This window comes from Pipra filicauda, unplaced genomic scaffold, assembly GCF_003945595.2.
Source record: "Pipra filicauda isolate LSUMZ 115617 unplaced genomic scaffold, ASM394559v2 scaffold58_size5111680_pilon, whole genome shotgun sequence".
NCBI classification, from domain to species: domain Eukaryota; kingdom Metazoa; phylum Chordata; class Aves; order Passeriformes; family Pipridae; genus Pipra; species Pipra filicauda.
The window spans coordinates 3082356-3104389 of record NW_024104742.1 but is presented as its reverse complement, the minus strand read 5'-3'; the positions used below and the strand labels follow the sequence as shown (position 1 = coordinate 3104389).

Below are 22034 nucleotides of genomic sequence, written 5' to 3'. Positions count from 1 at the left end.
TGAGATGCTCTGTACTTAGAGATGCCCGTGCATAGCTGACTTCCTTATCAGAAGGTTCTAGTCACAAAGAAATTCAGAGGAATAAAATTACGAGTCTGGAGTTCCGGGACAGCCAGCAATTATTAAAAAAATAAACTGTCAGTAGACAATGACTCCTGTATTGGCACATTCAGTGCCAATGACTCCCAGCTGCTTCTGATTTATATATCTACTCTAATGGTCAGGTTTGTTAAGTTTTTTATTTTAATCTCAAGGAATTATGGAGTGCCACATGCCCTTTTTGTACAGGGCTTAGCAAAATACAGCATCAACCTGTTGCCACCAGCACAATGTGATCAGTGTATTATCCTAACAGCCTTATAGGTACATGACTTTGTTTTCCTCTAAACTGTAAGAGGTTGAATAACCTTGGAAAGTAGTAGAAACTATTTGCCTGATACCCATAGATCTATTATTTATTAAGGAGCATAAATGTCTCACATACTTAAATGCAGATTTAGAGATTCTTTTGGATCACTTATTTTGCTTTGTCTTGGAATAATTGTCAAGTCAGAAGGTGTCACATTTCTCTTGAAATAATATTCAAATGGTAAACACAAAACTATTGTTTCTAGGACACAGGAAATTTTGGCAAAAATTTCTTAACCATGTTTAAAAATCCTTGGACACACAGACAATGTTATGTGGTATATGACCACAGAAATAAATTATTTGCTTCTAATTTCTTATCTCTGAGATTTTTATGGTGCAACAATAGCTCCCTGATAATGCAGACGGAGTAATTGCAAAGATATGATTAAATATAATCACTTGCATTACTCAATGACCAAACAAGATTAGTATTTATTTTTTAAGCCGATATAGAAATATTTTTGGCTTTTTTATTTCATTTGTCTTCTTATTTTTGTCCTCAGTATTCTTTTTTTTTCCCATTAGAAATGAAAAACAAATTTCCCTCTTACTTGGTAGAAAGGTAATATCTGGAAAAAAACTCCATTTAGTGGCTGTCTGACCTCGGTTGGTTACATCTTAAAAGTTGTGCTCTGATTTTTGCTGTTGGCTGCTTGTGACTCAGAATAAGGGCTTATCTAGAGGTCTTAGTCTATCCATTTGCAAAATTGGTAAGAAATACCTACTGTGTAACACTTGTGAAACTTAATCTGTTTGGTAACATCCTCAAAAGTACATTAAGAAATGGAAATTCAAATTCTACTTCTTATTTATTTCTCTGAATGAAAGTTCAGAATGTTTTAACTTTTCTGAACTTGTACCTATTTTTCTACTCCATTGGGCTTGCAGGGAGGTTTGAGGAGAGTCCTAGATTGTTATTTATTGATTTAAGTCTTTCATCAACTTTTATCTTTCATTATCTATTTGGAAAGACTGCCTTTACCTAGTGACCAGGAATTAAATGCCAGACAGGAAAAAATCATGAAGTCACACTAATCAATTCTGATTTGATCTTTCCACAACTTTCACTTTGCAGGTAACAAACACACATAGCTTTGTTCAGTCTGTTCCCAATTCTCTGGGAAGGACTAGAGATGGGGCTTAGTGAACATTAATCTTGCACTATTGTATGTTAAGCTGACTTTGAAAGATGCTTTTAAACATGCATGGCTGATGTAGTTGAAATTTGAACTTCAATATATTATTTTTACTGCAACTTTCTTTAATTCTGTAGAGATCTCAGACTAATGAGTCATGTAATAGATGACCAAGTACTTAAGTAGAATGTGAAATGATACAAGGTGGAGATATAAAATAAGATCTGTGACAAGCTGAACACATTTATTACACAAGAAGATATTGAAAATGAAGAAGTAACTACACAAGATATTAATCATTGACTGAATTCCAATCACTTGAACTTTACCAAGTAACAGATTTTAATTTTGGGGTGTGGAATTCTGCTTGGTGGGTTTGGGGATTTTTTTAATAAAACATATTTATGGTACATCTAGTCACCAACACTATCATTTAAACAATCTGATTAGTATTTATGATAAGGCACTAGGGTATAATGTCCTGATTTTAACTAGATTAGTCATTGAGTATTGGAGCAGTAAGAAGCACTAAAATGAATGGAAATACCTGGGAGTTGTTGTACTTAGCGCTGCAAAGCCAGTTCTTGAATCAACACCATTAAACACTTACCTACACTGCCCTTCTGATATCAGAGGGCTTTAGATGTGTAAATGGATTTGACTTTCTAAGCTTAATTGACAGAGGCAGTGAGAGGCTGAGACAATCAAGTTACCACGTTTTTGCTGAGCTACAGTGTCTCCCAGTCAACACGATAAGAAAAGTGTCCGATTAACATCCGATTTCAACCACCTTGGATTTGTGACCAACTCAGAGCATTCACACAGGACAGCTGTGGTGGAAATGCAAACTACATAACTGTGAAAAGAGCGAGTCCCTCCAGTGATTGCACCCTGAACATCAGAAGTGATTTTCAGCTTTTGGAAGCCCGAGGACTAAATCTAAAGATTTAAACATTTAAAGCCCTGCAATGTCTGCTTTTTGACTCCTGGGTCCAGACCAGACTCCAGAAGTAGAAGACAGATGCACGCACTGTCTGTGCAAACCATGTGTAGTCAATGCCTCGAGAAATTACAGAGTGAACACTGAGTACAGAGTACTTGAATGCAGTGCAGTGACCTCACTCCAGATACAGTGACCTCAAAGCAAGCACCAAGGAAACATAAAAGGTTGGAGAAACTTCCAAATCCCAGCATAAAAATACTTTATACATACCTGTAGCAAAGAACTCTTTCACTCAGAGCCGTGGCCATGAGATAGCAACACAAATGAGAGGTTAATTAAAATATAGGTTCTGCAGTGTAGTTTTATTTATTTTGCTTGCAATTACTTTACTAAGGAAATATTACTTTAAAAAAATTATGGATTTGAGGATATGCTCATCCTGAAATAATCAGTCTTGTTGCTCACCATCCTCAGCAATGCTTTCTAAAGTAAAAAAAATCTGTAAGAACAACTGCTCAGATTAAACCTTTAGATTTGTCAAATGGCAGTAGAATGTTTAGGACTGCTCCTGCTCAGCTGTAGGATGCACACAAAATTTCTCATCTAGCCTTTTGTGTAAACAAACCCACCTTTTTCAAAGGTAATAACCAATGCTATTTTTACAGCAATCTTTACTATTCTGTAAATTTCTAAGACCTTTTCAACCCTTCCACAGAATTCAATAAGAGAAGTAAAACAGAGTGAGATGTTTCATTAGCAATACATAAAGTTAGAAGCAGACAACACAAGGTGATTTGCAGCCTCAAGTCATTGTCATATATGCATCATAGAATCAGCAAAAAAATAATCTTGTGCCATTTTAATTCAGCAAAATTTAATCCTTATGTTTCTCTGTAGTAGTCTGAGCTACCTATGATTTCCAAAGTCTGGCAATCTTGTAGAACATTGTAAACTTTTTGGACAGCAAGCTTTCCTAAATGTTATCCAGCCTTCCGCTGAATTCATTAGTTATTCACTTTTCTGCTGTCCCATGTCAGCAGTAAGCATGACCCCAATCATCGTGTCTCAGACTGGAAGCTGAACATTTCCATTTGCTGTCAGTAGTTAAAAATGCTGTTTGCTCCAAATCTACTGTTCTGCATCTAAAGAGAACAATGCTCAAGTGCAAGTACTGTGTTCCAACTGACAAAGAACTACTGAATATTTTGCAGCTAGTACTGAGACAGTAATGAAGTAAAGATGACAAAGATCACAAGGCAAGAGACTGCAAATCATTTGAATCATATTTTGAGTGGTGTATTATGGTAACCTATAAATAACTAATTGCATAAAATTGCTTTAGTTTCTAGATGGCAGCTTTAATTAAAAGCACCAAAGACATTTAGAAGTTTAGAAATGGATGGCATGTAATTTGCCCTTTTACCACCATAAAATGGTAATTAACCAATTTGATTCACTTCTTCCTATTAAAAGTTTTATGAGAATCACAAGTTCCTTCTAAATACAGTTGTTCTTCAGCAGAAGGTGGCATTCTCTTTTATCCATCCTCACCAGTAATTTTAGGTGCTGTTTCACAAATTCTTCGGAAGTTTAATTAGAAGTTTTCAATATAGAATGCTCACTTGCAAGTTTTTAGCTGAGCAAAAAATGTAAAGTAGAATTTCCAGAAGTGGGCAACAAATAGTTCAGGCTGCTCTTCATTGATGTATTTGAAAAGAATTTTCAAATATTTAGAATGCAGGTGTAGGATATAATGTGGGGTGGAAAAAAAAGCAAAGAAAATATCTTAATGTGGAATTTACTGTATTACTTTTAATCCATATTTTAACACTATAAGCTTAGCTCCACTAATGCTGAAATGCCTAAATTTCTAGACTGAAAGTTCATATGTATTTTGAATTTATACCTCTGAGAATTACACAAAAAACAACCAGTTTGCTTTCTAGGTGCTATTTGCATTTATAATGGTGTACGTGTGTGCACTAAGGCAGAGCTGTCAAGGGAAATAACCCTTTAACCAAAAGAGAGCATATAACAGAAGAGGTTATAGTCAGCCTTCTGTGTTTATCATAGGTCTACCCAGCCCATCTCCTAAGTACTATTTTTTGGAGAAAACATTTAAAGCAAAACTTTCTGCAGAGTCTTTCTAGTGATAGTGCTTAGTAGCCATGTGTGACTGCACTAGCAGTAGTTAATTTTTAATGTTAGTTTACAGAAATTCAAATAGTACTGATAAAAAGACCTCTGAGTATTATGAATATTTTTTTAAGATGTCTGCATGTAAATTCACTGAAGATAGATCTTCATAAGAGCTACTGGTTTACATTCAGGTACACAATCTTCTTCTATGTAGGACAGTCCCAGTGACTAAATATGACTAAAAACAGTCCTTCGGGTCAAGCATGTTACTCAGAAAGCGAGATTGGTACTCAGCTCTGAGTCAAACAAGGCTAAATCCTAGCACAAATTTATTTTGTCCTTACCCAGATATCACTGTTTAATGAGGAATTTATACACAAGCAGGGTAAGTCTGTCATTTGTGCAATGGGCCACTTTACTGCCCAAAGGCATCGTCAGTTGGGCATCAAGTTTAGTGCTACAGTTCCTTAAAAAAAACCAGAGTCAAACTGAGAGCCCAATACAAACTACATCTCCTTCTCTGTCCAAAAAAAAAAACCTACTTAAAAATTACCCTTTTTACTCACTGGTGGAGTGAGCAGTGTTCCTACTTGCACTCAGTGCAATTCATTACCCTCAGCATGTGCATGTTTCCTCCCCCAGTTCCTTGGTGATTAAAGCACAATTGCAGTGCTGTGTGTGATTTAATTCAGCGTTACACTGTACGTCAGAAAAGGATTAAAAATAAGCTCTTGGAGTACAGATTATGTGAAGCATCATGCAAGATGTGACAGAAGCATTAATGAATCCAACTCTAATGAATAAATTGGGACAGTTTAACCAGAAATCTGTATTTTGATTTCCAATGGATGCCTTATGTAGGGTATTTGTCAACAAAAGCTAAATAAGAATTTTTCAAGTGGGTAAAGTCCTGTTGTTTTACTATAGAGTCATAAGCTCTGGAAGCAGTAGGTCGTTGTTGAACGTCTGTACACTGGTACTTGAAGAAACTGGCTTATTAGGAAATACCAGGAATTTAGTGCAAATACTGAAGACATGGCTTTGTTCATGCCATCACACTGGCATATGTGCTTCCCTTGTAGTTAATTGCTTTTCTACAATGGCTGGAGAGCAACGTGGACTCTAGTAACATTAAAAGATCTTTGGTTTTCTTATATAGTCAGTGTTTGAAATCCATTCAGCCACACAGCTGAGTAGCTTTATTTCATTGCAGCATAATTTCTGATTTTTATATAATGGATGGTTTGCAGCCAACACAGCCATCTGTTCTCAGGGAAATTGCGCAAAACAGAAGATGCACTTGCCCTAGTGAGAGATCCTGGCCTTGTGTTATCCATGGCATGGATCTGATCCAGCTGAGAAGCACAGCTCCTCGCTTACCGCGCAGCACCTCCCCTCCGCAAAGGCAGGCTCAGACACAGCACATGTGCTGCCCTTTCCACCCACATCAGGTTTCTCATTTCAGCCTGAGAACCGCACTGGGAAGCAAATCAAATCCCATCTAATATCATCACTATATGATGCAATATCAGTGAGGTTGAAACATGCCCAGCACCACAGCAGTCACATACAGTGGTCCTTGCTCCTCACACCCTCCCTACCGCAGCAGCCCAGCGGGGCTTTTTCTTCTCAAGAAAGTAGGAGGAGGCTGGGACTGAAGAGACCTTTGTTTTGAACCTTCACACATCCCTAAAGAACACACCCTAGAAGAATTTCCTAGCAACTTTTCCATTTACTGTCAATCCCTTTGCATACTTCAGGTTTACAGCATAAAGCTGCTCAGGGCAGGATGGAGCCCAGGCAGGAATGGGAAACTCTGAGCATCCCAGCAGGAGCAGCAGGAGGTGCCCTTGGCTCCAACACTGTGTGCACAGTTCCACCTAATTCCAGTGTTTTGTGTGCACAGTTCTCTTCATTGCAACATTTCTTTAGCATGAACTAGGTAAAAACAGAGGTACAAAGGACCATTCCTTCCTGAAACTGGAACACAGGGGTCATTCCCTGGACACCAGAACAAACCCCTTTGCTGCTCAGACAGACCCTTTACCTCAGTTCACCTTCAAAGCTTCAGCCTTTCAGGTTTGGACTTCTCAGAAGCAGATGACAGCCGGGAGCTTGTCAGTTGTTCTGGAGTTCCAAAAGCACCGTTACTTTTTAATTAAAGACTGAAGATCCTCTGAGGGAGCCAGAATCAAGGAGTCACGATCTATGAGCTCGCAGGCTGGCAGGGAGTCAGGCCCTAAGATTGTCAGCTCTTCCTTTAGCCTTTTTATAACCTCCCAGATTTCCCCAGCTAACCCATGCAGCCCCCACCAGGTGGTTTCAGACAGTTCAGTCATCAGCTATCTTGCATAATGAAGAGATGTAGCCTAGCCCTGTACCTTGGGCACTTCAGTCCATGGGCACCTTTTGTCCTGGATGGATGAGGTGTCAGGATAGTAAATACCCCTCTTCCAGTGGCAGTTCACAGCCAGATGGATACATTGAACTGACAATTAAAAGAATTAATTTCTACTCTCAACACTGTGTTGATAGATAGTAGGGAGCAGGGAGTGCTAGACACTAAAGTTAACTGCTGTGGCTTTTGGATTTTTTATGTGATGATACCCTTAGAACTTTGTGATCATACCCTCAGACCTTTGCAAGGTGCCTGAACATCATCTGTGGTGAAGAGGCACCTCAGAACCAGTCATGGGCAGTTTGTCTTGGGAGCCTGCCCCTGGGTGTTAACACTGTAAGAGAAAGTGTATTACACTCAGTTGTGTATGCAACTCAAACATCCCCAGGCATTTCCGGCTGCCAGGTAAAGATTTATTTAAGGGCCTGGGGACACTGTCCCCTGCTTTTCCCAACCCCATGGGAGATGCATATTCTGCATCAGGGCTTCCTGGTCCTGTCCCTGCCCCCCAGACTGCTTAGTCTTCCTTTTCCCCAGCAACAACCGCTCCTATATATTAAAAAATATTAAATTAAGTATAAGAAAACAGGATTGATAGGTAAGGAAATTCAGTTTGGGTTTTTTTTCTTTTTTAATGGCATGTGGAATTGCTGTGTGAGATCCTAAACTGGCATGCAGACAAGTGTTTTGTAAACTCAGAGTACATGCAGCCTTCAGTTGTCCTAAATGCAGGGGACAGAAATCAAGAACCATATAAGCCACTGTCCAAACCATCTGTTCAAGTCCTCTGCTTTTCATTTCTGTGTAGCAGAACATAAATTCATTATTAAAATAGCTTGGCTGTGCACAGCAGCTGCTATAATTGCAAAGTTATGCAACTTTAAATGGAAAATTATGAAGTAGTTTAAAGCAAGAAATTGAGCGGTTTTGGTAGAAAGGATTTCGCAAACCTAACATGAATAGAATTGCTCTTCTGGTTATATTTTCAATATTTGAGGGAAGAAAGATCTTACCTACAGTTCAAATTGAATGCAGGAAGAACTGCAGGGGAGCTCTTAGGCAGAGACAGAACAAGGCTGTGACATGGCTGTACCTGTTTCCCCACTGAAATACAGAGGACCATGACCTTCCCATGCATAGCCCCCACATTTGTTTCAGGTCCAGCCCTCCTGTGCAGTGCAGCAGTGCAAGAGCTATTGCAGAGGCAGGAGTGGGAGAACTTCCCCAGCTCCTGCTGATGGCCACAGTTGTCATGGGCCTGGTTCCAGTACATGACCATTGTCTTGGGCAGCACTGCACTGCAATACATTCTGCAGCACAGGGGTTCCTTCTGCCTGCTGAGCAGAACCTGGTTTGCAGCATTTGTATGTATAACCCATAGCAGGACAGAAGTCTCTTTTGCTTTCTGTGGGTGCTTCTTCCTTGCTGAGGTACTCTGATCATTCAGACAGTGCAGTAATTAAAAATATTGGCTCTGCATGACAATTAAGAAAGTGAAATAAAAATGAAGAAAAATAAACTGTAAAATAAGTTTTTAGAAAAGCTAGTCTTACCCACTTGATGACAGATGTGGAGTTATTGAACAGCCTCATTCTATGTATGTATAATTACATTACAAGCAAAGCTGGTTTTTTTTTTGTTTCATCCTCATATCTTCCCCTTTAAGTCAAAACCAGCCTGATATATGGTTATGATCTTTCCATACACAGTTTGTATAAGCTTCAAATAGTAATGGGGGGGGGGGAGGGAAGTCGTACTCTTTGAGTCAGATTTTCAGTGTCTAAGAGGAGAGGAAACATTTTAAACTCATACTTTTTAATCAAGATAATGCTAGTACTAACACTATTTTTTACCCTTCCCCTTCTTCCAGGTATCACTGTAGATAAGCACGGATTTATTTACTTTGTTGATGGTACTATGATTCGGAAAATTGATGAGAATGGTGTGATCACAACAATAATAGGTTCGAACGGCCTCACATCAACCCAGCCATTGAGCTGTGACTCTGGAATGGACATCACTCAGGTAGGCACCTAGTTTTCATGTGTTGTCACTTTTATACACATTGTAGAGACAGATAACTTATTTTCTTGTACCAGGATTGTATATCAAATATGTTGGATGGGTCAGACAATTCTGAACTGCACAGTATGGAGTAGATGTTCCATTCACATGATTATTTTAAGATGTATCATGTAAATGCAAAACTACACTTGATTTTTTCCCAGGAGATATCATGTAAGTACTTAGACAGGCTTATGTAGAGTACAAACTGCATTAGAAAGTTTCTTGCTACTCTGAGATAGGTCTTCTAAGAAGTTATTCAGAAGTGTAAGTGCATTCACATAGTCCAGCATTCACACTGATCTGCTTGAACTAGTAAAAAGAAAAAAATACATTTTCTGTTTACATCTAAGTCTAAGTCATGAAGGAGCATTACAGCAAATAATTACACCACTGCAGTATTGTGATGAAGCTACTGCATGTCAATACATTTCTCAAAATACTTTTCAGTTCTTGTGTCAAGAGCATGGTAAAAGAAATAGGACTAAAAGACACTTATCACATCTCTTGTTTATGCTAAAAAAGAAATACAGATAATCATGGAGAAACGTAAATGGTACTCTTGACTAGTCAGTGAGCCAGGCTTATAGACAGCACAAGGAAGGGCTTGGCCTTTGCCAATAAATACTTGAATTAATCAGCTTTTTCAAGCTGTACTTGAAAAAAATCTTTAGGCATTCAAGTGACACTGAAATATTATGGACTGTGTAAGCTAATAACCAAGATCGGGTTAATTTTGCATTTCATTTTCTCCCTGCCCTTTCCTCCATCCTTCACAACTGGAAAATCACGGTTAAAATAGAATGCATAACAATGGTAAGAGCTTGTTGCTCGTTTCTAAGTAGCAGGTGACTGTGGCCTTGCATTCACATACATGAAGAATGTGGGGTCAAATTTCACAGGATGAAATGATGGGGTCTAATGCTGCTGTCACAAAAGCACTTGGGGATTTTATTACTGGAATCGAAACAGAAAAATGTGTCTGCGTTCCATTTCACATGTCACTGCACCCTGTGTGGGGAGGGGAACCTCAGCCTCCCTGTTCCCAGACCTGGGATAGACAGGCCTTTGTATGGTCTTGGGTCCAGTAGATGCATCATTATTCCATGTAAAGCAAAACAGGGTCAACTGGCTTAGTTGTGTTAAACCCAAGCATAAACTAGCCTGGTAATTGCCTTAAGATCATACAGCTTCTGGGTACCTTGGCTTCTGCTCTGGCAGCTCTCCTTGCAGGCCAGCCAGTCCTGCAGGGGATGAGCAAGACCCTACAGCCAGCAGGGCTCCCGCTCCACTGCCACACACCAGCTGGCAGGAGCGAGGCTTCATGGAACTCCAAGCTGCCTGAAGCACATTGCCTTGCTTCTTGGATGCATATAACAACTGCCTGGGGCACCCATAACCAGATTAGATACCTCTGAGGTGCAGGGAAGGGCGCCAGGTGCAGTGTCTGATCCCTGCCTTCTCCTTCTGATCCGCAGTCTCAGGCTGTACAAATAATCACTTTATTGGCCAGGTAATGTGTGCTGTGTATTCGTGCTCAATTTTTCTGCTGATTTTGCTCGGTAAAAAAACCTCTCACTAAATCTGAAATGGTGAGTTTTGATATTTTTCATTTCCTTTTGAAAAATGCAAATTCCCCGTAGCAAATGAGTTTCAGCAGGGGGTCTGACAAGTACAGAAATAAAAGTATTTATTTTTTTAATTAAAACTAAATTAAAAAGGTAAACATTTTGGGCTGAAATCAAATATGCTAAATTTGTAAGTAGATTTAAATAGCCCTAAAAGCCTATTTCTTGGTAGGTTGGCTGCTTGACAGAAACAGGTTTAGTTTACCTCACTCAACAATATAGTTCCAATGCCATGGAGGATGGGCTTCTGCATAGATAAGAAAAAGCATGCTATAGAGCCAATTATTCTTCATATTGCTCTTGGGACATCAGCACTCAGCTGGGGAAGGGCCTTCTTTTCATAGAAGCAGAAACAAACATTTATTTTCCATGAGCACTCCAGGTGTTTCCATGCTGTAACACCTGCAGGAAAATATTGCTATACATTTCTTACAATTTTGCAATTGTTTCAGCATTCTGGGAAATCAAGATTTCCCAATATCTCAATATAAATTGAGATAATCTTCAGTTGAATTGTCAATGTGTACAGTAAATATTCTAAAAAAATTATAAATTATGGCATATAAATACATCCCTAAAAAGTGGACAGTCTCATTTTCTAAGGATAGTGATAATGTATAATTTTTTGTGTAATTACTCACTGGTAAGTGAAGTCATATTGTGAACAATCTGCAACATAGAGCTTTTGGAAGCATTTCTTGTTTGTAGGATTTGTTATGTGAGGGTTTAAGTAAACCTATTCATTGAAATTTTTCACAAAATCCATACCTTTGAGGTTCTTCACATACACAGTAAATCATAGACATGAAATAAATGCCAGGAATGCACATTCTGAAAAGTAACTGTATCATATTTGCCCATCATCTTCTTCCACAATTGTTGCTGATAACCAGAAACCCTATGAAATAATCACATTTCCTTGAAGTCAAGCATGTTAATCTGGAATTTTATCAATGAAAATAAGGGAATGATATTTTCATTTAGTCAGAAACAATTGTATATCCTTGCAAGACTACTGAGTTTATTCCAGAATGGCATAAACATAAATGAAAAATGAATTTGGCCCATCTCCACCTAAATTACTTTTTGGCTAGGTTACAAATGACATTTAAATCAAGAGAATGTGGGTTGCTCACAAATTGTGTGTTTATAGGGAATTATGAAATAGGTTAATAAAATCATTTCTCAAAGCTAAATTTGTTCTGACAATAAAATCAACAACTTGCCCAAAATCAGTATTTCTTAATTTACTGAAGTACAGAAATATACTCTTGGAGTAAACACATAGAGTCCATTGCAACACCACCATAAATGACAAGCTTTCACTTAAAGGCATTCACTTTAATAAATGAGTTGATTATGAAAGGGTTTAATCATTTATTCCAATATCAGTTTTCATGGTATTACTTCTTATTAATCATTCTGTGTTTGTTATTCACCACCTTCTCCTTCTTAAGCATAATATTCTGAATTCATAACCGGGGGAGGGAAGGACAGCTGGGGCTGAAAAGATTACATGTTGTGGCAAATAACCCACCAAGCTCTGATTAATTACTTTGATCTCCTACTTCACTGGGGGGATGTTAATCTGAATTTAGAAGGAAAAGGGCATTCAGTCGAGGTGTTTATATGATATGCCAGCATTCTCAGTACTGTTTTGGCATGTATAAAACTTGGATGACTTTTCTTCTCAGCACAGATCATTTTGATTAGTTGATAAGGAGCAAATCTAAAGAAAGTGGCTCTTCAGAGCTATGTTAATGAATATCTATATGTATGTACTCAACACTCACCGTTGGCACCCAGATCTTAGCAGACACCTACATTAAAATTAGTTATTCCAGTATCTCATTCTGATAGAACTGATCATATTTTTTGAAAATGCTGCCTCTGAATCCCTAAACACTAGAACATGGACAAAAGCTAAATTGTAAAGGCAAAACATTTTTCAGGAATATCAAAAAATGGTGTTGGTCTTCATTTGTTCTGTGATTTTTTTTCACCACACTTATCTGCACCACCCAGAATGCCAGACTTTTCAGATGAATGCCCCTACTGCTCCATCCTTGTATTCCTCTAGGTCTGGCTCCTGTTCTTCATGTGTCCTTTGGAAGATTTTTTTGTTGTAGGTTAATTAAATTAATAATAAGCCCATTTTGAACCTTATACTTTTGCATCTGAGCTGAAGGCCCCGTGGACTGAGCTGCCTATCCTCCCAGTGGTACAGACTACTGAGTATGTCCTTCTGTCAGACTGAAGCCCAAATGGAGAGAACAGAGTTACTGCCTACATCTCCTACCTTCCTGTACCCTTGCAGTAAGAAGGCTGTTGTAGGTACTCTAAACCAGCTTTGAGCTAAAATGCTCCCACTGCCTTTTTGGACTGCTGGGCTGTCAACTCCTTTCCAAACCTGCCCCAGCACTGGGCTGGCTGCAGCAGGACCTGTGATAGGAGCTCCTGGCCACAAATCACAACAGGAGTGTGAAGGGAAAGGACTGGGATGGGGAGAGAAAGACAAAGAGTTGGGGTCATCATTCTGTTTCACTGCCTGATGGCTTTGGGCTGGATGCTGGTCTAGATTAGAGGCCTCTCTAGGTTGCATTTTTTCTCACATGTACGCACTCTCTGAGTATTTGCACGTCCCTGGGGTATACAGATATTTTTTACCCTGGTTATTGATAGCACATGAGAGCACGTTGTGTTGGTATGTCTGTCTGTTTGTCAGTGTTCTTTTCCTCACAATAAATCAAAATCATCAAAAGCTTGGGCCAATTTCAAACAAATTTGTAGAGAAACACCAGCCTCCAGAACAATTAAATTCCTACACGTTCCATAAAAAATATTAATCCAGTTGGAGGACAGAGACCTAAAGTGCCCTTTCAAAAGGAAATATTACAGCATAAGCTTTCTTTTATTAAACTCCAGAGATTCCACTCAGGATGTAATAAATGCCCCATTCACAGGAAAAGCTTCATTTCATGTTGGATCTTATTAAACTCCCAAGTCAGTCAGCCATGCAATGGAAGTCCTTAGGAAACCAGACTTCATCAGATCCAGTGTTCTTGGAAGTTATATTGACGTTGTGGGAGGTTTTGTGTGAAAGTAAAAACACTACAGCTCATCTTGAGTGATAAGCTTTGCTGTTCTACCTCCACTGCTATGGTGAAAGCTGAAGAGAGAATTAGCAGATATTTCTACCATCTTGCAATTTCATCCTGTATCTTTCCTCCCATGAGAAATATGTGGGCTGAATTTCCACCACTCTGAACCATAAGTCATTTATATCTGTGCGAGTGGTTGCACTTTGTATTTGGGAGCTGTTTAAACCAATCTCCAGCACAGTCACTGCAAATACAGAGACCAAACATTTACAAGTCAACAGAAAATGAATCCCAAGAGCTTTTTCTTTGCCTGTAGCCATGGCCTTGTTCTCGAGCTTATGTCAGTCCCACTAGGCATGATGTTCTGTGCCAAAGCAATAGCTCCGACCTGATTGATGGTGTTAATAACTGTCACTGCTGTGTTCCAGAATGAAAGGTCTGGTTTGAAGACTTTTTCTTGACATTTGCACTTCATCAGCCTTTGTTCAGCAATTCTCCACGTGAGGGAACCATCTATATTGTGTTGCTTCACATAAACTTCAGTGACACTGCAAAATGTTTTGCTCCCTTACAAAAATGTGAGTGTTACTTACGTAGGCGATTTGCTTGCACAGGTCAAATTAAAAGGCAGATTTCCAGAAGAGGGGTTAAAGGTGACCCAAGCATGGTGAGAATGCTGTGTCCTGGACAACCTGCTTTGAATGATGGAGAAGAGGGGAGAGGGCAATAAGTAATGCTGTTGATGACCTACTTGAAATAGTGAAGTGAGAGACAGACTGCTGGAAAGCAGGAGTAGAGATGAGCAGAATTGCTTGAAAATGTAGTATATATCTCAAAAATGCAAACGCTGACATTGCTCCCACAGTCACAAGTGCTGCAGGCGCTCCCCACCAGCATCTGCACAGGCACAATATGCTTCAGTGGCATTGTGGAAGCCTTTTGAGCAGAACAAAAAGCTCCCAGGACATGGTGACCTCACTTGAAAGCAGCAATGAGGGTCTGCTCATCAGAGCAAGAACAGCCTGAACAGAACTTTCACTGGGTACATTTGGAAGAAGGAAAAGAAATGTGAAAGACAAAAATATGATCTGATGACCAGGTGAGAACAGGAGGAGTGAGCTGCCAGCACAAAAACCAAATTGATTCTAGGCTGAAATACTTTTAAACCAGGGTGAGAATAGAATATTGCAGAGCAACTGCAGGATTACATGAAGCTGATTATTTAATTAGCATTGCAGGTCAGAAGACGCACTGTCCCTTTAGATGTTTCTCTACATACTCGGCTGTATAAACTGCATTCTTGAAAAAGCAGAAAGCACAAAAGACATTTATTTAACAGTAGATGCATAATATTTTAATTGTGTTAGAGAGCTGCCATCAAAAAGGAGCAACTTTGTTTTCGCTGTAACAAGGTATTGAAAAGCTACTCCTGCTCTTCCTTTCCCTTTAATCCTCTACCTGTGTGTGTCTTTTAATATGCTCTTCTAATTATGTGTAATTAATTCAGCATAAATATTCCAAATCACTGAACTGTGTTTTTCAGTGCTTTGCAGAATCACGTTTAAATGTATTTGTGAAATTGCTGAACAAAAAGCACACAAAGCAGAAATGACAATTTATAGACCTTTATATTTTTATTTGTAGTCTTCCTTTATAGAAGATTTTCAGAGCTTTTTTCTTTTTAGAAGAGAACTTTATTAGTTTTTTCTAGGTTTTGCTGCATGAAGGAGTTCACAAAAGCTGTTATTTTTTTCCAGTATAAAGTCATCTTGTTCTCTGGTTCTTTTTACTCTCCTGCTTAATTTCATGTTCTTTCTTCTCTAGCTTTGCTAGAGTAGCAGAGAAGCTAAGTAGAGTGAAAGTCATGGCCCCAGCAAAGTCAGCAACTGTTTTGCCACTGACTTCAGTGGAACCAGGACTTCTCCAAGCTTAATTGAAAAGGTAGTGAGAGGCGAGTGTGTAGCAAGGAGCAACTGTATCCCATGGGAAAGTATGTACTTCTGAAAAATAAGCCAGAGCAGGTCTTTACCAAGGCATTTTCAAACCTTTTCAAAAATGAATCCTCCCTCCAATTAATTAAGTGTTACTCTTTGGAAACCATAAGTCTATACAAAATAATTCCAACCATAATGGCATATGCAGGAACAAGCAGTCAGTAGCATCCAAAACCAAGCAAAAAGCCTTTTTAAAAAAGGATCTTCGGGTATAAGGTAAAATAATCTTTTCCCAGGGGTAGAGGAGCTGCTAAATAGCCTCTTTTCAACAGGAGCTGAGAGAAAAGAGGCTCATAGGATTAGGACCTCAGTGGAAAAAAGTCTATGAGAGCTCATGAATCAAACTTGTAGGTGTATAATGTGATTTTTAGAATATCAACCAGAAAACAAGGTGGTTTCAGTACAGCTAATTTATATTCCAATCAAATTATTCTATCACTGAATTTGAAATATTAGTCATAGACATGAGATAGTATGCAATGAAGCCACACTGCAATTTCTTCCTTAAAGCCCAAGTGCTCTTTTTGTATTGGGCACCTGCAAAACACCAATTTATTTCAATTATCTGCCATAAATAATGCATTACTAGTGAGTAAAAGACTGTGTACATTTTAATCAACTCTTCCAGCGATTGCATCTTTTTCTTTGATTGTTGAGGCAGTGTTAGACACTTGATGGGGAATTGAAGGAGACCTGACAGACTGCTCATGACTTTTCTCTTGCTACACAGAGCCAGATTTAAATTCTTTTTTCAAACATTTGTTTCTAACGAGAAATCTCAAGAAGGAAGAAACTTCTGTAAAAAGTGAATGGCTGGCAAGAAGGTAGCAGCTCAGCTACTTGGAGCTGCTCTTCAGGTGCTCTCAGGCACATCCTCCTGGCTAAAAGAAACTTCCTATTCACCAAATGCTTCCTGCACACACACAAAGCCCCTGCACGTGTCCACACACCAATTCCAACTCATCCAAGCTGCCTTGCCACCCCCAGACTTCCTCCAACTCACCCACCAGCCATGCATGGCCAAGGCCCAGCACACTGCCCAGCTCCTCAAACTCCTGACCCTCTCTCAGCTCCATGGGGAATGGGTTCCCAGATGAGAAGCCTGCCTTATTTTGGGCTCTTCTGTCAGTCTTTCACAAGCAACCAACTTGTCTCAATTCTCCACTTTTTATTCCTTATGTGCAAGTAGCCTTTGATTATCTCTCTCATTTAAATTTGATTTCAGTACGATGGAGTCGAGTGGATCAGTTATTTTTGGTAGAGGCTGCATCTACTGTGCTGAATTGCACTGCTGAAAATGTTCAGTACAGCTTTGCCAGACTGATGGGAGACTGCAATGGGTCGAGATATATTGGGTACTACATCTGATTTTTTCATCTGTTGAGGATACATAGTGGACAAAATGTAAGCATGAAGAATATATTAATGTGTAATCTGTACCAATATATGCAAATGTAACTATGTCTGTACATGGATATCTGTATATGTATAGGTGTGTGTGGTTTCTGCATATACTGCAGAGCTACCATAAGTAATCAGATAGTGAAAGCTGGTCCCTGACATCCTGAAGTCCAAGCCCCAGGTCTGCTGAACAGGGAATGTAGGTGTTGACAGGAGCATGCAGAGGAAAGCCAAGCAGGCAATGCCCCTCCTTTTGTTCTAATCCAGTTGTTCATCCACATCCACTAACAAGGTCTGCCTGTGAATTAAGAAACAGCTATTTTCTGCTCTTTCTGGAGGCAATTCCTACATTAGCCATGTTTTTTAAAATCATCAGGGCTGGTACTGTGTGCATGTTGCTCTCCTCTCACCAGGTAGCTCTTCTCAGATTTATGGGGTGAAGGACCTTCCACAGATGTAACAGGTTTTTTGTGTTATGAAGTGAATAGTAATAATTGAGCTCTATGTGGAGTTGTCTTTACTGCCTCTGTTCCAAGCCTTTCTGATTGTATTCTGGTTTGGCCATTTAGAAATGTTGCATAGCATTTCTTTCTTAGGGAGTGAGGCAGGGGAGCAACAACCAAATGAGTTGTCACAAGTCTGGAGTTTGAGCACAAGGCAGGTTTGAGGCCAGCAGGCACCAGAGATGGTGATGTCCATTCTGCAGAGATACCACACACTGGTGGGACAGAAATTGTTGCACTGACTAGGTCAAAGGAAGATTGTCCTACATCTTAGAGGAGTGACAGCTGGTCTCTCTTCACAACAGCACAAATCAGGAAAAAGCTTACAGAAATAGAGGCACAGAAACAGTGTAAGTGAAAAAAACAATATAGGCATTTAATTCCATCATCAGGACATTGTAATTTTATGTAGCTGCAACTTGCTGCATTTGCAAGCTTTAGAAGAAAGTGTGGGTAAGGTTGCACAACTGAAAGCATTGCACCTCAATAACTGGTGGAAGCAGGGTCAAAAGAGGCAGCACAGCCATACTTCAGGCCTGCAAAGTGGTCCAGTTGCTCAGAGGAACCTGAAAGTAGGCAGATCTTGTCAGAACAACACCATAGTAACAGCTTACAAAGGGCAGGACTTAGGAGCAGATTAGCATGAGGGAGCTCTGTATGGTGTTGTGCCCTTGCTGTCCGGGTACTACTTAAATCTCAAAGCTGGTTGTAAACAAAGACTGAAAAGTTTTTAGTACCAAGAAGGGTTGCTGTGGAGCTATTAGTGATATCTCCATTATTATTATTAGGACCAGGTTTGCCCTGAGTTGTACTTACAAGCTGCTGAAGTTAAACCAACATAATCTGTGACAATCACAGATAGTACCATGGCAGGAGCTGCAGCGTGGGCAGTGACAGCTAAGATTGCCTGATTTCCCCTCTCCATGATACCATGTTTGCTGCAGCATCTTTTCTATCCTTTTTTTGTGCCAAGGAAAAAAATAATGAAAGACACTGTGTCAGTGGAGGAAAAAAAATTGCAAATGTCAAGACAGAAATGGGCTGTGCCCATTTGTAGCATGCCACACAGAGAGTATGCTTAGAGCTGTGCATTATGGAGTTTAGGCCACAGAGAGCTGCAAACAGAATGATAGAGAGCACCATTTTATGCAGTATGTTACTCTGACAATAATACATTTACAAACAAATTAGTTAAAAATGTCTGAAGGACATTCAGCTCTTACAAACTGGGCCTCATCTCCTGCTGATAGCTTCCTTTGGGATGAGTGTGGCATGCAAAATGATACACTGCCTTGGAGAATAAATTTATGAAGTTTAGCAATGTAGGTCACATTGCAGGAAAATCATAAATGTCTGAACATCACTCAATAGCCATTCAATCAACTGCTTAAAGCAAAATAGGAAACTGAACAGCATGTAGTTGTCTCTGGTGAGAACCAGGGAAAGTCATGATATGATGTAAACCCCTTTAGGTCCTCCATCCATATGTATTTCTTTTTTCTTCTATTTTTCTCGCCAGTTCAGAGTTATAATCCAGTGTCTGTATCAATAGTGACAACAAAACCAATGTGATTTTTGCTATTGCTACCATAAGTGGCTCATGAAAGGTGTGCCAAAAATTTGGGGAATCAGAAGAGGTCAAATGCTTGAAACTTGTATAAGTACTCTACTCCTAAGGAACTAATTTCATTGTGAAATGATTTTTGTATGCTCCCAGCCAGCCAGAAGGATTTATATTATTTCCTTCAGTCTCTTTGTCTGTGGGTTGAAGGAATGAAGAAAAGAAGATATTTTAAAAGGACATTTCTAGACATAGTGCTCTCTAGAAATTCCTGTTGCTTTTTAGGTGTAGAAATTCCTAAGAGCCTGTGATCCAGATATTTAGTACTTCACTAGAGATGTCAAGGGTCTTTCTGAAGGCATCTAGCACTTTTGTATGTATGGGGCCTTTCTAGATATACAGCTTTTGGAGCAGGGGGATCCGTAGCTTCTGGAGCACAGCTAAAGAATCACTAGATTTTTCTCCTGGGGTGGCTTGGAAGCCTTGTTGAGCTTTTTCTCAGAGCCTACCTGGCACTTCTGTGGAGCCTTTTGGCTTGTAGGCTTGGAGCCTTTCTATGCCTTTCTAGATCTAGAGCTCAGCTACTGAAAATCAAAAACTATTTGTTGTTCTCATTAGGAACCTGTTACAAAACTAATTTCAGGTGCTCTTTTACAATCTTTTTTCTAGAGCCTGTTTGGAAGGCAAGAAAATGCCTCTCCTTTTACATCCAAGTTTATCCATCCCAGGCTTGAGATACATTTTTGAGTTGAGTGGTATGTCTTGAATTTTGCTTGAAAAAACATTAGTCCTAAACATTATCCTTGTAAGCTTTTCTGGCACAGTCTGACAATGCATATTCAAATATGCATCACAGCAGTAACCAAAGCCCTGAGCTGACAGAAATTTAAAGCAGAGTGCCTGCTTACAGTCTCAGACTAGAATCAAACACTCTCCAGCGCAAAGTCTTCTGAGTATCTAATCACTGTAAATGCTCGCACAGAAGGATTGCTGAACAGAATGCAGTTGTCTTGTTTGTTCTGCAAAATGCAAGGTGCCTAATTTTTTCTGTTAGCTATTTGAAGTCTTACAGCAGTACATGTTTGCTTTCAATGCAGCATCAGAGGTAGTTTGTTTGCATTCATTTTGCTCAGTGGAAATATCTGTTGTGAAAGATTAGTTGCAGAAAAACACGTCATGATAATAGTTGATCTTGGGGCTAATTTCTGTAAGAGAAAGGACTCATTACTTCTGTTGTTTTTTCTGCCTACCATTTATATATATATATTAGAAAAATATTTATATTTTAAAGATGATCATGAAACTTTGCTATAGTGGTTTTGTTTTAACTCTCTGCCGCAGTTTAGTAAAGAATTCGTTCATTCTTAAAATGGATTTTAAAAAACTATTACTATTGAATTGTGTAGTGTTGTAGGAATTTGCCGTGGAAAATGGCCTGCCATAAACATGAATTGCAGAATAGCCTTTTTTCCCATCCTTCTTTCTTTCCCTTGCAGAAGTGTATTTGTGAATTTAATTGTGTAACTCTTAAGGGAAAGCTTAAAGCACAAAAGTGAATTTGTATTTTCTTGTGAAAGCTGTGGAGGTGGCATTTTTTCTGATCCTTGTGGAAATGTGTTCTACAGCCCTGATCCAGCTGAGGAGCAGTGGTGGCTCCTGCACTCCTGGCTGGAAACCTCCTGCCAGCGGCTCCTCATCCTTCGCTTCCCCCATCCCACTTTCTGCTGAGCCCTGGGGTTAAAGGAGCTCTGCCCTGAGGAGCAGAGCTGTTGTCAGAGGTCACAATCCTGCAGAGACAGGGGATTTCCTGGGCACAAATCTGTAGGAAGTTTTCATTTCAAGAATTCAATTTAAATTTTCATTTTGAGTTTGACTCAGGATTCAGGGCAGAGTCAGAGTATTTGGGTGATATTTTCACAGTAGCAGGCATTGCTGAAAGACAGGGCTTTTGCCTTTTTCAATTTTAGAAATTTCATTTTATCTATCCTTTCTTCCTCTCATTTTTCAGGCCAGATGCTCTTATGAATTTCAGTAGTTATTGGAAACAAAAGCCACCGTAATGTGCTAGCTTCAGCCCCTCACTCTTCTCAAACAGTCTTAATTACTGTCTCAATTAAAGCTTTTCAAGATATACCTTTCACCTTGTCTTAATTGGCAGCACACTGGCTTTCTGTATCCAGAACTTCTGAGCCCAAAATGGAAAGATGAAGCCAAAGCTTAAGATTTATGCAACGTTACTTTTGTACCATCTTGTCTGACGAGCTCCAGGACCTGGAAATGCAAGTTAGAAAGGGAGGCAGAATGGAGCCAGTCCTGTTAGCTAGATTTCCACCTGATCCCACTCCCTCCTTTTGGCCATGCAAATTACCTGCAGCAGTACGTTTGGAGGACATCTATTCCCACTCCAGCACTGGAGACATGTTTGGGTTAGAATCAAATTCATGGACTATTTTGAGAGATTTTAATTGAAGAGTCTAGGATTCCTCCTCTCAGAGGTACCAGTCTGCTCAAAATACTTTGGAAATTCCTTCTGGGCATTTAACAAAGTGTTTCTTTCATAGCCTGTGTAAACCATGGGTACCATGTTTAAACAGACTTAAACGGCTTAGCAATCTAAGTCCCATTGATTTTCATAGTCAATGTGCTTATGTGATGCTGGATAATATTCCCTCTATTGTTAAATAAAGACGGTGTTAAAACTGCCCCCATAGAAATCAACTTTTCCTATCGATTTAGTAGACCCCAGATAGAGTCT

At 39.4% G+C, this 22034-nt stretch overlaps 1 protein-coding gene across 5 annotated transcripts in view; it reads left to right on the top strand.

Annotated features, from left to right (window-relative positions):
* TENM1 (teneurin transmembrane protein 1) overlaps window positions 1-22034 on the top strand; it is a 649978-nt gene that overhangs the window by 593405 nt on the left and 34539 nt on the right. For all 5 annotated transcript variants that reach the window (XM_027716459.2, XM_027716460.2, XM_027716458.2 and 2 more), the window contains one exon: window positions 8898-9052. In XM_027716459.2, coding sequence (XP_027572260.2) covers window positions 8898-9052 — 155 coding nt within the window. The remainder of the gene's footprint in view (window positions 1-8897; window positions 9053-22034) is intronic.